The sequence below is a fragment of the Eubalaena glacialis genome, chromosome 13 (genome assembly GCF_028564815.1).
Source record: "Eubalaena glacialis isolate mEubGla1 chromosome 13, mEubGla1.1.hap2.+ XY, whole genome shotgun sequence".
NCBI lineage: Eukaryota > Metazoa > Chordata > Mammalia > Artiodactyla > Balaenidae > Eubalaena > Eubalaena glacialis.
Window position 1 is genome coordinate 70,186,123 of NC_083728.1, and position 17,471 is coordinate 70,203,593.

Here is a 17,471-nt window from a genome sequence, read left to right on the forward strand (position 1 = left end):
GTGCAGTGTCATCTCTGAGACGCAGAGCATGATTTTTTTATTTCCTTCTTTGCTTTCTTTTTGTGTTCCATGCCTTCTATGGAGAAACTGCATTACTTTTATAATCAGAACAGAAGGCAGTAGACATTGTTTTTAAATATGTGTGAAATAGGGGAAATCAGTTAGCCCTCAATGGACCTTTAGACTCTTAGCGGTGCAAGCTGATTCGGGCCCTGAGTGCTGTGAAGAGCATGGGCCACCAAGCCTGGGATTCTCAGTTCCAGGATTTGGGCCCCTAACTCTGCATTTCTGCTCAGGCTGGGTTTTTTTCCATTCCTGAATGTCAAAGCCAACTCAGTTTTCTTCGCCCAGGGCATGTGTAATGATAGGGTTTACTGTGTGCCAGAGACTGTCCCAAATGCCTTAGCGATATTAATTCTTACAATTTTCACAACAATCCCATGGTGTAAGTGCAGTCATTATCATGCCCATTTTCCAGATAGGGACACTGAGGCTAGAGAGATTAAACAACACACAGCTTGGGAATGGGGAAAGAGACTCGAACCCAGGCAGTCTGGCTCCAGAGTCTACATTCCTAGCCACTGTGCTATACCGTTTCCCTAAGTATGTTCATTGTGGAGTTTCCTGCCATGTCCAGGCCACATGTACTTATGGCTGATACATTCCTTCCACCAATCAGGTCAGAGTCTGCCTCTCCTGTGACTGGTCTCCTCTGGAGTGAAGTAGTGAAGCTGAGCTTCTCCCTGTAGCTTCCACTCCCACCACGTTAGCTCCTTTTCGTTCATTTGGGCTCTTGCACACACTATTTCTGTCTCCTATAAAGTTCTTCCCCAAAATTCTTCAGATGACTGATTCCTTCTCATCCTTCTTGTCAATGCCACCTCCTCAGCAAAGTCTTCCCCAATAGTCTTCACTAATTAAGTCCCTGTCTCTTTATTTTGTCATTGCACTCTAAGTTTTCCTGTATAACACTTACCACAAACATCTAATTACATATTCATGTGTTTTGTAGCTGTTTATGACTACTTACCTATTTATTAGAGTAGTGTTATAGTCTTGTGGCTAAGAGTGTGGGATCCAGAGCCTGACTGCTAAGGTTTGAATCCCTTCCTTGCCACTAACCAACAGTGTAGCCTCGGGAAAATTAGTTAACCTCTCTGTGTCTTTGTTCCTTCATTTGGAGAATGAATCCTCATAGGACTGTGATGAAGATTAAATGAGAGACTATATATTAAGTACAAGGAACAGGACCTAGAAAGTAGCAAGTGCTCAATAAATGGTAAATATTATGGTTTTATCTTTCATCTTAAAGGAGAGAGGATAGGGATGGTGGTGTCTGTCTTCTTCACAACCATATTCTCAGCACAGAGACTTGGAGAGTTGCTGAATGAGCAAATGCCCCAAGCCCCTTTTCTCTTCCAACTACTGCAAAGTTGGGGCCTGACAGCTGACTCCAGCCCAGCTTGGGAAAAGGCATAACCCACACTGGACATGTGAGAAATGGCCAGCAGAGCCCCTGTGGAGCTGCCAAACTAGGAACCCAGTGACCTGAATCCTCACTGACTTGTGCCTTGGAAAGATGGGAGGGTTTTGTATTTGTGGTTCTCAGACAGAATCAGGGTGCCCGTGTTGCTTGTCACCCGCTACCACCACAGCCCTGGGCATTGCTGCACTAAAATAATTGCAGGAGATGGGTGCACTGTGAGGGCTTTGGGCTTCTGTCCTTGGTGCTGAAAAGGCATTGCTTCTCAGAGCATAAAGGGTTTCTCCTTAGCTGTGGAGGTGCCCTACACATGCCTGTCTACCAAATCCCAGAATAGAGAAGAGGAGAGAGAGAAGTTTTAATTTTCTGGCTTGATGAGGGAAAAAGTTAAGTATCTTGGTGAACACTTTTTAAGCACTTACTAAGTGCCAAGCACTATGCTAAGCCCTCTCCATATATAATATAATCTCACTTAAACTCTCTGAGGCAGATATTATGACGATCACCAGTTTCCGTGTAAGAAGCTGAGGCATCCATGTTCAGGTCGCCCAAGGTTAGTGGCAAATCCAGGACTTGTACCAAATATTCCGGCTCCAGAGCCCCTGTGTGCCATGGCTGTTTGTGTGAGCCCATTCACATAGCTGGCTGATTTCATACATTGTGTTTTCATGCTTTGTTCCATGACTTTATTTTTAAACTGAAATGCTTAGGTTGTACTTAGGCTAAAGGAGTAATCTGGGTTCAGTGGGAGATCGCTGGAGAGAGAAAGAGAAGAAGAGGAAATATTTTTTCTAGGCTGTGTGACTTCGGATGACTTCGGATCACACATCCTTTCTGAGTCTCAGTGTGGGGGTTTTTAATCTATAAAATGAGTTATATTAGCTGCTTGCTGAGATTCCTTCTTGCTCCAACATGCTGTAAAATCTGAGGGGCAGTGTTCTTCCTTTCAGAATTCATTACAGGACAAGACGGTTCTGGAGTAATTCCACACTTGATGAATATACCGAGATTGTAGCCAGGGAATTAACTGAATTGAGAGACTGCTTCATTGTCTGCCCTTTCTGAGGCCATTTCCAAAGGCTACAGATACTTTCTTAACTGACCTCTTCTCCCATGGGGGAGATCCAGGACCCCTTGCCATCCTCCATCTGATCTCCTTTGACACTCAACTGAGTAGATTTGGTCCTTGTGACATCCTAGTAGAAGCATATTTACCTCTGACTTTGTCCCATATTGTGGCAGTCGAGAAAAATCTCAGGGAGGCAAACCATCCCTGAGAGCCCAGGAGGTAAAACCAAATGCAAACGATACCATGTTTGCCCTTAAGTAACCTATTCTGAAGACAGAAGTCCTTGTGAGGTCTGGCTGGAAGCCTCTTCCAACCAGCAATGAGCCATTTTCTCTTGGCTCACTCATTTCTGGGCATTGTCTTTTTGAGGAAATAGAAGTTCTCAGATCCTTCATTTGGGTCCTTTTGGAGGGACCCTGGCGAATTGAGATGAAGAATGGCAGGGTAGTTAAGCACTTGCATTGGATTCATCCAGACCTGGATTCAAGTCTAGGCCTGTTAGCTGCGTGACTTTGGAGAAATTACTTAACCTTCCTGTGATTCAGTTCCTTTGTCTGTCGAATGTGTGTTAGAAAAATCTGATACCTGGCTAACTAATGGCAGCTACTTCCTGATTGCCTGACAGACGTGGCTGTTATTGTTCCCTTTATTCATTCACTCAACAAATATTTATTGGGCACTAGCTGTCTGTTAGGCACTGTGGTAGAATACAGAGGTGATCAAAAATAGACAAAAATCTCTGCCCTCTTGGGGCTTACATCCAGTAGTAGAAATAGGCAGTAAACTAAATAAATACCTTGTATATTATATTAGAAAGTGAAAAGTGCTACGGAGAAAAACAAAACACCAAAGGAGGATTGGGGAGGGATGTTATCTCTATGAAAAAAAGAACTGATGGTTGGGTCAGCCCATTGCTTGGGTGAAGAGTGCTTACTTTGCAAGGACCTTTGTAAACATCACCCATCACAGTTTTGCAGCTGATTTGGGAACTTGTCGGGACAGGTGTCATGGAGCTCATCCTACAGGTGAGGAAACTGGCATTCAGAGAGGTTAAGCCAGCCCCACTTCTCAGTGAAAACAGAGACAGCATTGGTACCAGATCCTCTTCATGTCTGCTCTTCTATGGTATCACCTGTTGACCCCAGTTTTACCAGGTAACCAGGTCAACTGGAAACAAAACTGAAGGGAGGGCAGCATGATTGATCACCTTCTGTGAATTGGGCCGATTGCTGCAAATCTTCCCTCCATCCCTCAGGTGAGAGAGCCGTGCACATTCTCCTGGTGAGCCAGCATTGATGACAAGATTCACCCAGGTGTTCACAAACTTACTTTGGTATCCAACCTTTACCTTTTCAAGTTATAGTAAATCCACAGGGGAGAATAAAAAGCAAATCACTGTTGAAACAGCTGATTCTTTTCGCCTGCTAGATACCCAGACTCTGGGCGTCTGCCACCTTCTCCCAGTCCAGACCTAAGTTCCTGGTAGCCCCTTTCTGAGACCTAGGCAATCTGTGGTCTCTATTTACTCATAATTAACCAAAGCATGTGTTTGCAGCTTATCAGTTTTTGAAGGCAATACTTACAGCGGCCAATCTCCCAACCCCGTGAATATTTCATTTTGGAGATTACGGCATAAATATTGTATTTGGATATTGCGGTCTGGGACATCACGTTAAAATTGCAAGATGATGCTGTTATCCCATCTAATGGAACATGAAATTAAAAAGCTGGTCCACGGAAAGAAAAATTTTGCAAGTCGTCCCACCTGTATTTCTTCTCTCTCTCTCTCTTATTCTCAGTTGGTCTTGATTACCATGTAAGTTTTGATACAGAGTATCTAAAATTTAAAGTTTTAAACACAGTTAAGTGTGCCCACTGGACATTATCATATAATTGACACCAGCCAGAGTCGAGGTAGGATTTTATTTCCTCAGACTCGGCGGCTTCCTTCAGTGGGTCAGTTAGAGCCAGGTTTGGTGTCAGTGAGTGCTATGGCGAGTGCATTGAAAACCCTTCACCAGGTCGCTCCCCAGAGAGAACATGGCTTTGCTAACGAACTTGGATTTTGCACTAGGAAAGGTGTGTTAGGGAAAGAACAGGACCAGGGACGCTGGACACGTGGGTCTTCTGGTCGGCTTCTGCCCTTGTTTGTATCCTCAGAAAAGTTGTCAGCCTTCTCTGGGCTCCCATGCATCCGTCTAATGCTTGCCCCACACCTCTTCCTGGGTATAACAGAGGGACTTAGAGAATGTCACAGCTGGAAAGTACCCTAGAGATTACCTAACCCAGCGTTATGACTGGTGGTCTGTGAGCTGGATTCAGCCTAGGGATATGTCTTATTTAGCCAGAAATGCTTTTTTTAAGGGATTTGAGTGCTTTTCAGAAAATGCAGTCTCTACGTCTTTGCTAACTCCACCTACCCTGCTATCTTATACTCAGCCCCCCTCACAAACTTATATTATTTGTCTGACCCCTGTAGACATTTAATTTTATAACCTAGAACTAGCCCAACTTTGTCAGTTTCCCATGGGGGAAACTGAGTCAAGGTCATCATTTTCCAAATTCACCCAGCTGGTTAGTGGTAGAGCCACACTGCAATGTAGATGAAAAGCACATTTTAGCAGAATTAAGCCCATTCACCACCAGCATCATTGTTGTCACCATTTTTATTACACTAGCATCAATTTGGTTAAGAATTAAATATATTACACCATCGTGCTCAGTGAGTGACCAATGTCAAGAAGCAGGTCCTCTATTTATGTAGAAGAAAGTGCTAGGGATGTGGGTTTATTAGTGAGGTTTCAGGAAGTTCCCTTTGGTGGATTTGTGGGAGGCCCAATGGGAGAGATTCTTTGTAGAATTCAGCATGACCAACAGGGTGGGACTATCTCCAGCTTCTATGCCCTGACGTCTGGTCATCACAGTAGACCTTTCCTGAGAAGATGCCTTACACTCTTCCAGGACCTGTAAGGTAGGCAGAAAGGAGGAAGCCAAGGTCAGTTCTAGTGAGCACAGCATCTACCTCAGAGGAGACAGGTAACTCTAATGTGAAGACAGAGATGAGGTCTGCCATGGAGACACAAAGACCTCTAGACACACAATGGGGGATGCAGCCTGCTCTAGTGGAAGAAGTGGCATTAATGTGCCACAGCTATGGCTACCTGCCCTATCTGGAGCCTAAGAACATTTGCATTCATCACGGTAATGATAAAGGTGAAATCATTCAGGAATGTATTAGTCAGGACTTTTTCAATTGCAAGTGACAGAATCCCATCTTGAAATGCCTTAAGCACTTTACTGACAAGTCTGGGGGTGAGTCAGGTATAGCAAGATCCAGGGTCTCAAGCAAAGTCATCAAGGCTTTGTCTGTCTGTCTCTCCCCCTCCCTTACTTCCTCCCTCCCTCCCTCCCATTCTCCATCTCTCTTTTTTTGTCTTCTCTTCTGTGTTACCTTCATGATCAGACAACCTCTATACTCATGGTGACAAGATGGCTGTCAGCAGCCCTCAGCTTACATTCTTCCAGAAAAAAATCCCCTAGAAAAGCCCTCCTTCCTAGTATGTCCAGCAAAAATCCAGAACCTAGTCTCAGACTCGGCTTGAGTTGCTTGCCCATCCATGAAGCAATTACGGCAGCCAAGCAGGTGGAATACTCTGATTGACCAGGCTGAGTCGTGTTCCCACCCCTGGTGCTGGGGGTGAGGCAAACCAAGCGAACTGAGAGTTGAGGGTGAGCAACTGTCCAAAATAAAATCAAGGTGTGGTTCCCAGAGAATGGATGCTGGGCAGACAGAAACGAGGGAGTGAAGCCCCATTATTTGCTACAATGTGGAGGAACCCTGAAAACACAAAGCTAAGTGGAAGAGACTACAACTTGTGTGATTCTATCTATAAGAAATATCCAGAATAGGTAAATCCATAGATGGATTGCCAGGGACTGGAGGGAAGGGGGAATGGGAAGTAACTGCTGATGAGGATGGGGGTGACAAAATATTTTGAAACTAGAGATGACGATTGCACAACATTGTGAATGAACGAATGCCATTGAATTGTATGCTTTAAAATGGTTGATTTTATGTTGTATGAGCTGGAGGAGCAGCAAGATCCCTGGGTGGGGAGACCTGTAGACTCTAAACTCCCAACGAGATAACCAGCTCCTGAGGAGCAGGGACCATCCTCACTTCTCCTTTCCTCCCACCAAGGCCAGCACATGCCTGGCACAGAGTAGGTGCGAAATTAATGCTAACTGTAAATGAACTGAGAGTTTGGGCCAGAAAGTTTGGCCCTCGTTCTGTCTACCCTCCCAACACACCCACGTTACCAGCTCTTTGACCTTTGATTTCTGCATCTACAAATTAGGAAATGCCAATTCCACCCTGCCTGGCTTGCAGAATCCCAAGAGAGAGAGTGTGTGTGTGTGTGTGTGTGTGTGTGTGTCCTAGAGCAGGAGTTATTAATCTGAGGTTCATGGATAGAATTCAGGGGTCTGTGACTTTGAATAGGAAGAAAATGATCTTAATTTTCACTAAACTCTAACTGAAATCTAGCTAAATGTAGGGTAACAAACCACCACAGTATTAGCAGTTACTGTTAGGAATCACATTTTTTTTTTTTTTGGCCATGCCACGTGACATATTGGATCTTAGTTCCCTAACCAGGGATCGAACGCATGCCCCCTGCATTGGAAGCGTGGAGTCTTAACCACTGAACCACCAGGAAAGTTCCAGGAATCACATATTTTCAAATTGCATTATAATTGATGCATCCACTTCTAAATGTCATATATGCTCACCTCTTCTTCAAAATTACAGTAGTTTTTAGACCTACTACAAGATCTTGTTATTATATGTGTTAAAAAGGAAACACATGTAATTATCATAAATGTGGTGTTTTAAAAAATATTTTGTAATACCCATTTTAATGTGTGAATCAAGAATCATGTGAATTACTATATCATCACTTTGGTATTTTTGGAAATATTTTGTAACCCTGTGTATTTTTGTTGTATGCATTTAAAAGCATTATTCTGCAATGGGATAAATTGGGAGTATGGGATTAACAGATACACACTGCTATATATAAAATAGATGAACCACAAGGATTTACTGTATAGCACAGGGAACTATATTCAATATCCTGTAATAACCTATAAAGGAAAAGAACCTGAAATATATATATGTGTATATATATGTGTGTGTGTGTGTGTATATATATATATATATATATATCTGAATCACTTTGATGTACACCTGAAACTAACACTATATTGTAAATCAACTATACTTAATTTACTAATTAATTAATTAACTTTAAAAAATAAAAGCATTATTCTGAGATGAGGGTCCATAGGCTGTATTCACCAAACTGCCAAGGCATCCATGGCATGAAAAGGTGATTTCAAAAGTTCTCTAAAGAGGAAGCAGATGTAGCAGATGATCATTGCCATCTAATTGTGCTTGGCGGGCAAGTCTCCTGAGCTCTCTAAGCTTCTGTGTCCTCATCTGTAAAATGGGCATAATAATAATACCTACCTCATAGGGTTATAGACACCAGCCTCGCTTGTGAAGATCAAGTGAAAAACTACACACAGAGCCCCTAGCTCAGTACCTAGCACACAGTAAGTACTCAATAAATGCCTTTATTGCCGAGACTGTGCCTTTTCATTTGGACTCTAGGTGGCGCTCTTTCAGGGCTAAGCGCTACTTTGTCTTGCCCAGGTTCATCCGGAAACAGGGCCTGGACCGGCTCTTTCTGGAGTGTGATGCCCACATGTGGCGCCTGGGGGACCGGCGGATCCCAGAGGGCATTGCCGTGGATGGCGGCTCAGATTGGTTCCTGCTAAATCGGAAGTTTGTTGAGTATGTGACGTTCTCCACAGACGATCTGGTGACCAAAATGAAGCAATTCTACTCCTACACCCTGCTTCCTGCAGAGGTGAGTATCCAGGAAAAAATCCCTGAGAAAGGTAGGGGCTGGCTCTAACCTTTGGAGCAAAGTGGACGCTGAATTTTTGCTGAATTTTTGGCAAAGCCACGCAGGGTTCAGTACGTTGTCCTCCAAACATCCAGAGGAAGATGGGGAACTGTATTGGCTACCAGGGACCTTGCTGTCACAGCAGGGCCCCTGGTCCCCTCCAGTCTACATGGAGGTTGTATGGAGTAGATGCACAATGCTGCCACCAGCAATCTATACAACATCTTTAAAGATGTAAAGTAAAAAAGGCAGTTCTTCCTCAAGACACTTGGCTCCCATTGGTCGTAAAACCATCACGGTATACTGATTTTGTTAGAACAAGACACTTTATTGCCATTTTTCAGAAAACTGTTATTTATATAAATACAAAGCTCTCATACCTACAATGGCAATGGTGCCCCCTAGAATTGTGCAGTGTGTAACCTGCACAACTGTATATGCTGGCTTTTTCAGGAAACACCCACATCAACTTTTGACAGATCCTCCACATTTACCAATCCTGTAATAACTTTTCAACACCAAGAATTCCTTTTCTAATTTTGAATAGTATTCTATCATTCCCTGACAGACTAGTTTTGGCCTCATCAGTCACACCAGAAATTCCAGTGATCCCAAAGCCAGGGCTTCTGTTGGGTTTGCACTAGCCCCCTGCATTGACAGTCACTGTGTCCAAATGCTTGGGACTCGGCATTTCCTGTCAGCTTTTGGAAGTATTTGAAAAGCTCTGGGAAGTCTGTCACCACTTTTCAGACCTCAGGATGGGAAACTGTCTTAGTTCAGGGTGTTAAAACAAAATACAATAAAATGGATGTACTTATTATAGTTTTGGAGGCTGGAAGTCCTTGATCAGGGTGCCAGCATGGTCAGGTGAGATCCCTCTTCTGGGTTGCAGGCTGACTACTGACAGTCCTTGCTGTGTCCTCACATGACAGAAGGGGTGAGGGTCCCCTTTATAAGGGCACTAATCCCATTCATGAGGACCCCACCCTCATGACTTAATCACCTCCCAAAGGCCCCACCTCCTCACACTGTCACACTGGGGGTTAGGATTTCAAACTATGAATTTTGGGGGGACACAAACATTCAGTCCATTTCAGAAGTCCTATTGTGTAAGATTGCAGGGTATTCTGAAACAGCCCCAGCCCCGTCTGGAAATGGGTAGGGACTCAGTGCTGAAGTGTTGCCCCTGACATGCCAGCAGCCTTCTTATCAGACCTGGACTGAGAGATTCTAGATTAGCTCCCTGACCTCCAGTTCACTTTCACCCTAATTTCCAACTTCAGAAAATTCCAGAGCTGGCCTGTTTCTATTGAGCCTGCAACACCTCCCATGAATGGCCCACCATTCCTGGCTGTGCCCCAACTCTGGACCACTCAGATTGTGTGTTTCTAGGCCAGACAAGACAATGCAATTCATTTGATGGTTTCCACATCCCTCACTGACATCTGGGGCAGGGCCAAGCTCTGAGTAAGGCTGACTGCCCACTTCAATCCTGAGGGATGATGGGCTTGTCATCACTGGGCCTGGTTTTGCTATTCTGCACACATGTTAAGTAATCAGCTTTTAATCCTATTTCAGCGAAAATTACCTTTTCTATCAATTCTGATAACCTCCTCATCCATTATCTTGCAGGGAATTTCTGTATCATTACAAAAGGACACAGGGCAATCGATAATTGGGTACTTTCCCCCACTGCTTGATGGAGAATATGTGCCTCTGTGGGCTTGTAGACAATTCAAGCTTAAAATGCAGGTTCACAGGCATGTCATTTAACATCATAAGAAGGGCAGCTGGGGTGTGGATAGAGCCTAATTTTGTCCACTCACCCATTGAGAAGAGACTGTTTGGGGCTTTGGCTGTTTAATCAAGGTGCCCATCCCAATGCTGGTTCTCTCTGTCCCAACCATCCCCCACTTCCCAGCGCACACAGGCACTTTACACTCCAGCATCCCTGTTAGATCCCACCTCCTCCATCCCAGCCTTTCTGTCCTGCCCTTCTCCCAGACCACCTCCAGGGGACCAGTTTAGAAGAAATCTGAAGGCTGTGCCATGAATTTGTAACAGGAAGACACATGTTCCCCAACAGCTTTCCCTAGGAAGCAGAGAGCAGGGGAGAACGTATCTGCCTGGTATCTGAGGTTGTTATAAAACAGTTGTCCAAATAGAAGTCAGTCTCTCTCTCTCTCTCCCCCCCACCCCCAACACACACACCCCGTCTCTCTCTCTTTCAGCAGCTCCAACCATGTGTCTCTTCTCTGGTCTCTCTTTTCACTCTCAACATTGCCTCTTTCTCAGATTCTTAGGAGAGGTTGACCAAGCCTCAGGAATAGGGGGAGATTACAGCACCTGGTTCAGCACCATGAACAGTGGGAAGCCCAATGGACCCCCACCTCCTCCCCTCCCAGTGTTGTAGTCGCTACTCCAGTGACTAGGGTAGGAGGGCATCCATGATTCTGGCCTCCCTCTCCCAGGAGTGAAATTCCAGAGCTTCAGTCTTTGTTTTCAAGATATCTCAGACCTGAATCTCTTTGGTTTCAGGTCTAACTATTTGCAAAATCAAGAGCCCTTTTGGCCCAACTTGTCCCAGTGTTTTTCTCTGGTCCCCATGTGTTGACATACCCTAAGGGGCTTTCTCTCTCTGCCGAGCAGACAAAGGATGTCCTGGGTGATAAGAGATGTCTTGAAATCAGTTTCTGGGCTGCTGGGGAGAGACATCTTAGAGAAACACTCAGAGCAGTAACTTCTAAGCAGCATTAAGCCACCCTGGACAAAACCTCCAGGGTACCCTTGGTTGGCCTGGACTGCACTGACCCTACTTGCAGAGAGAACAGCTGAGTCTCCAGGAGAGTCCCTTCACTGTCAGGTGGCCCTCGGGAAGGACCCCCCACCCCCACCCCAGCCCACTCGAGGGAGGCTGGACGAGGTCTCAGGTTGGCCCCTCTCTGCCCCGCAGTCCTTCTTCCACACGGTCCTGGAGAACAGTCCCCACTGCGACACCATGGTAGACAACAACCTGCGCATCACCAACTGGAACCGCAAGCTGGGCTGCAAGTGCCAGTACAAGCACATCGTGGACTGGTGCGGCTGCTCCCCCAACGACTTCAAGCCGCAGGACTTCCACCGCTTCCAGGTGAGCCGCGCCTTCCGGCCAGCGTCTGCAGGCATCCGAGGCAGCCCTGCGGGTCACCGGATCCCGCACTTTCCAACCCTGGCTCTTGATGATAATCATAACAACGTCAACAGTAGCCAGCGTTGATTGATCACTAACACCATGCAAGGGACGTTCCAACCACTTTCCCTGTATTGACCCATTAACCCCACAACAGCCTTAGAAGATACCTACATACGTACATAGATTATTATCCCATTTTAGAGATAGGGAAACTGAGGCAGAGAAAGATCCGTAACTTTATGCAAGGTCACATAGCCCAACCTATCTGTTTCCAAAGGCCATACTTGTATCCATTTCTCTATACTGCCTTTCAATCAGAATCTCCTGAAATATTTGTTAAAAATATATTTCTGGGTACAAACTTGGTTAGAGGGCAGAGTTTCTCAACCTCAGCACTCTTGACATTGTGGCTGGATAATTCTATGTTAGGGTGAGGGGGCTGTAGGATGTTTAGCAGCTTCCCTGGCCTCTACCCACTAGGTGCCAGGAGCACCTCCCCCTGTTGTGATAAACAGGGACGTCCCCAGATGCTGCCTAATGTCCCCTGTGGGGATCCAGTAGCACCCTGCAGTTATGAATGTCTTCAGACATCGCCAGCTGTCCACTGGTGGCAAACTCATCCCCAGTTGAGAGCTCTTGATCTCCAGTGAGGTCCAGGAATTTTTATTTTTAATATATTACACTTTGAGACATTCTGATGAGCAGACAAGTCTGTAAAACGCTGCGCTCTGTGAACTTTAAAGGAGGAACAAGAAGAAACGTTATTGCCTTCACAGGTATCACTGCAAGGCCCATCGATTCATAGTTCTGGGGAGAGCAGAGGCAGGAGGGTGGCCAGTGCTGCACCTGCTTCCCGTGAGCACCAAGGGTGCCTCGGACCCCAGACCTATTCAGGATGGCGACCCCTTTCCATCCCGTGTGAGCACGCCTCCCTCTCCCTCTAGGCCAGTACCCTGAGTTCTTCCTCCTCTCCCCCTCACCATGCCCAGCCTCAACTGCCCAGAGCACAGACAGAAGGCTACAAAATGGTTAAACAAGTCACTTTGAGGTCACTAGAGCCGCCACGTGGAGACGATATGCTGCTTCCCAAACCACTAACGTGGGGGGATGGGGGGGACAACAGTGCCAGGCTGATAACCCAGTCCAAGGTGCCCCTGCTGCCTTGCTCTGGTACATAACGGAAACATCCAGGGAGGACACAGACTGCCCCCATGAAGCTTCCACCCTCATAGCCTGGTCCCTCGGAGTGTGGTCCACAGACCAGCAGCAGCAGCATCACTAGGGAGCTTGTTAGAAACGCAGAATCTCTGCTGCTCCTGACCTGCTGAGTCAGAATCTGCGTAGTAACGAGACCCCCAAGCAACTAGGAGGCTATTCTGTTTGAGAAGCACGGGGTATGGGTCTGTTCTATCCCAGGCTGTGTGCCTGGTCCTCTGTGGGCGTTGGCTTCACCGGGTAGAAATCATCTCCACTGTGCAGGTGGGGAAACCAAGGCACAGAGGCAGGGGCTTACTTGTCCATGGACATGCGGCTTGCGGAGTGGCAGGGTGGGGGGTCCCACACAGGTGTTCCCAGTTCCAGACCTGGGCTTTCTCCACCAGACCCCGCTGCCAACCTGGTCTCAGGCCTGGTTGGGTACAGAATACACAGCAGGTTTCATCCCATCATTCTTATTCCCTCAAGGTTCCCACCTAACGTCTTTCGCCTGCGTAAGCAGTTGCTGCAATGAGTATTCTTTAGGTCTGTTTTCGGTGGCAGATTGAGAGCTACCCGGGGGCCTCCTCAAACCCATGTTAATTGCGGCATGAACTTGGGTGACATTTTAGTTCCATTGTCCGTGCAGAAAGGATCTGCTGAGTAGAAAGAGGGTGGCAAGGGGAATATCTGACCTTTTCAAAAGAGAAAATAAAGAGAAGAATTCCCACTTTCGTAGAGGACCGGTCATCACCCTCATTGCAAAGGACCGTCATCATTTAGAGCAAGAAGCCGGGTGATTCTTGGGTGCACTGCCCCTCTGGGGCCACTCCTGGGTGGCGGCACTTGTATTCCAGTCCCAGAATCCTGGGGACATCGTGGTCTCTGATAAAGGTGAGCTAACATAGAGACCGAGTTACATGCTCACAGCTCTTTAATTCACAGTAAACAAAGATCAAGAATATCCCCCAACATCTAGACTCAAGAAACTGCTGCGTGCACGGAACTCTTGAGTTCTTGTTGAAAGAACTCCGAGGAAGAGAACTGTAAATATAGAAATGTGCCCTTTAGGAGCTCCAGCTATGATCAAAGAATCTCGGGAGGAGAAGGGAGGCTGCCCTGCCACTGAGTCTGGTTCTCTGCCTCCAGAAAACGAAGACTTGGAAGCCCCTGGTAGCAGGCTTAAGGGTGTAGTGATAATAGTCACATAATCATAGCTGCTAACACCGTGTGCCAGACTCTATGCTAAGTGCCCATATTATTATACCCATTTTAAGGATGGGGAAACTGAGGCCCTGGATGACTTGCCCAAAGACACATACAGCTTGAAAGATACAGAATGAGGATTTGAACCTACGTGGTCTGGCTCTTTTCAGTGCTACTATAAGGGAACTGACCTGACCCCTCCACCACAGAGAAGGGGGTGTGGTTCCCAAGGGTCATGAAGCACAGAGCAGATGAGATATTCCAAATACTAACAAGGGTTTTTGTTATTGAGGCTTCGAGTTCCCCCGACTAGCAGTGTGATCCTAGGATGATGCAGAAGAAAGAGCTTGGGTTTTAGAGTCATTGGATCTGGGTTCAAATCTTACAACTATGTGAGTTTGTACATATCACTTGTCCTCTCCAAGCTCAGTTTCCTCATCTGTAAAATGGGAATCGTAACACCTGCTTTGCAGAGTTACGAAGATTAGAGTTGGGAGGATTAGAGGTAATGACAAAATGCAGTGCGCTGTATATAGCATATGCTCAGGAGTTTTAATTGACATTATTGTTGCTATTAATCCACTGCAGTGAGAACAATGCTAGACCCAAATTAAGGTCAATAATTACACTAGATCATAGGCTCCTCAAGGGAGCGGTCTGTGTTTTAATTGTTTCCGTAGCCCTAGACCAGAGGTCAGCAAACTACAGCCCCTGGGCTAAATCCAGCCCACTACATGTTTTTGTAAATAACGTGCTTTTGGAGCACAGCCGCATGCCCATTCATTTACCTGTTTGCGACTGCTTTCACACTATGACAGCAGAGTTGAGTAGTTGCAAAGCTGGAAATATTTATTGTCTGGCTTTTTACTGAAAAGGTTTATTGATCTCTGCCCCAGACCATAGTTTTAGACCTACATAATAAGGGCTCAGTATTTTATTTCTCTAACCCTTGACGCTGTATCTGAATCCTGGCTCTGCCATTACCTTGTTGTGTGACCTTAGATAAGTAAGTCCCTTTCTTCTCTGGGACTCAGCCTCCTTGAAAATTTGGTTTACATAAATGGTTCTCAAACACTGCAGCATAATCACCTGGGAGGCTTTTTTTGGATACGGATTCCTAAACCTCATCTTCAGAGATGTTGATTCAGTAGGTCGGCGGGAAGGACTCCGCAATCTCCACAGGTGACTCTGATGTGCAGCCAGGTCAGGTGTCCTTCGCATTATCCTCAAACCCTAGTGAGCAAATGAATCACCTTCAAAGCCTGTTAAGAGTACAGATTTCTAAGCCCCACTCCTGAAGATTCCAATCAATAAATCCAGGGTGTTCCTTGTGAGTCTGTAAGTCAGTTACAATGCCCAGGAGGCAATAGGGAATGGTAGGTACTGTGGTGAGCCAAAGACCCCATGCCCATCTAAAGGGACAGGTGCTATTCAGCTTTAACTACTTGTCACCATGTAGGAACATGGGGCCAGATCATTTCTGTTCAAAGGGAAACCAAAAGTTGCTTCTGTAAACTCTTCTACCTTTTAAATGTTGCCAGCTAATTCAATTTTAAAACATTCTTCTGGACAACTAAAATATATCCGTAAGCGGTATTAGACCTCCAGCTAAATGATTTCTGAGATGCATCCCAGCTATAAACATCTAGGATGTAATTTATTTCACAGATATTTAAATGATGCTTACTACATGTCCATCATTGCTTTAAGTGCTTTACGAATGTTAACTCATTCAATCCTAACACCCTTTTTACAGATGAGGAAACTGAGAACAGAGAGGGCAGTAAGTGTCAGAGCTGGGATGTGGATCCAGGCAGGCTGGCTGCAGAGCCCGGCTCCTGAATACCCACCTACCCTCATCCCCACTTGCTGACATTGTTCTTTTTATTTCATGAGCGCAGCAGACAGCCCGGCCCACCTTCTTTGCCCGCAAGTTCGAAGCCGTGGTGAATCAGGAAATCATTGGGCAGCTGGACTATTACCTGTATGGGAACTACCCCGCGGGCACCCCGGGCCTCCGCTCGTACTGGGAGAACATCTACGATGAGCCTGACGGCATCCACAGCCTGAGCGACGTGACGCTGACCTTGTATCATTCCTTCTCCCGCCTGGGCCTCCGCCGGGCGGAGCTATTGCTGCACGACGCCGGGGAGAACAGCTGCAGGTGAGCCAGGGAGCCGGGGGACCAGGGACGAGGGGCCGTCCTCCTCTGCAGGGGCTGCAGCTCCACCCAAGCTCCTCCCTAAAATCATCCACGCAGACATCCCAGCGTTCAGAGCATTTCCTGTCTAAGCCTTCGTCACCCTTTTACCTTCTCAGGATAGCAGATCTCATATTTACCTGATTATTTCCTTTCTGTGGACTCATTCTTTGTGCTAAATATATGTATTTTGGAAGGAAGCTTTATGTCACCGTATTAGATAGTTATGTTTGTTTTACATGGAAAGTAATCATGAAAATACAGAACTTTTTTTTTTTACTTTTTATTATGGAAAATGTCAAATATAAACCAAATAGAGAGAAAAGTGTAACCCCATCTCTCATCACCAGCTCTAGCAATTACCAGCTCCCGGCCAATGCGGTTTCATCTGCGCCTTCACTCACCTTCCCCTCGTCCCAGATCAGTTTGATTGAAGCAAATCCCATAAATATTTTATCTCTGAAAATTGACTCCTTTTTAAAATGTAACCATACTATCATTGTTACACCTAAAAACAACCAAAAACATCATGAAAAGGCAGAACTATTATTTAAAATGTTCATGTACCCTTTAGAATCATCTCACCTACCACTAGTGGGTACCAGTTGACACTTCAGGAAAGAATGTTCTAGAATATATGAATAGAAGACAGAAGGTGGGAAAACGATTCAACATAACCCCATCTCTCCCCTGCCTTTCCCTAAGCCAACCAACCCTTCTCATTTTGTGTACCTTCTCTTCCGTTCTCTAGCAATGTACATTGCAGATATTTCCATAATGACAACAAGGATTTGGTGTCCTGCTTCTTTCGCTCGGCATTATAATACTAGCCCCTCCTCTCCTTGCTGCTCTGCAGCTTCCGTAAGGATAATGACCCTTTTTAATGCCACTAGTATTCCACTGAGTAGAAATTCCAGAGTTTGCTTAATTCAGCCCTTTCCTGTTGCTGTTTTCAGTAATGGACCATTGTAAATAATGTTCTGATGAATATCTTTTTGCGGAAAGCCTCTTTTTTCCCCCTTCTCTTTTCTGATTATTTCCTGAGGATGGGTTCCCAGAAGTGCCTCTAGTCACTCTCCTTCTCCTGCTTGTTCTGCCTCCCACCTTCCTCTTTAAACAACAAAGAAAAAAAAATTATTAGTATCAGTCTTTCTCCACTGAGCCTTCTATGTGTC

The 17,471-nt window shown here is 45.7% G+C and overlaps 1 protein-coding gene across 1 annotated transcript in view; it reads left to right on the plus strand.

Annotated features, from left to right (window-relative positions):
- Nucleotides 1–17,471, plus strand: part of XYLT1 (xylosyltransferase 1) — a 348,573-nt gene that overhangs the window by 307,698 nt on the left and 23,404 nt on the right. The window contains exons 9-11 of the mRNA XM_061209861.1: nucleotides 8,269–8,485; nucleotides 11,478–11,654; nucleotides 15,998–16,260. Coding sequence (XP_061065844.1) covers nucleotides 8,269–8,485; nucleotides 11,478–11,654; nucleotides 15,998–16,260 — 657 coding nt within the window. The remainder of the gene's footprint in view (nucleotides 1–8,268; nucleotides 8,486–11,477; nucleotides 11,655–15,997; nucleotides 16,261–17,471) is intronic.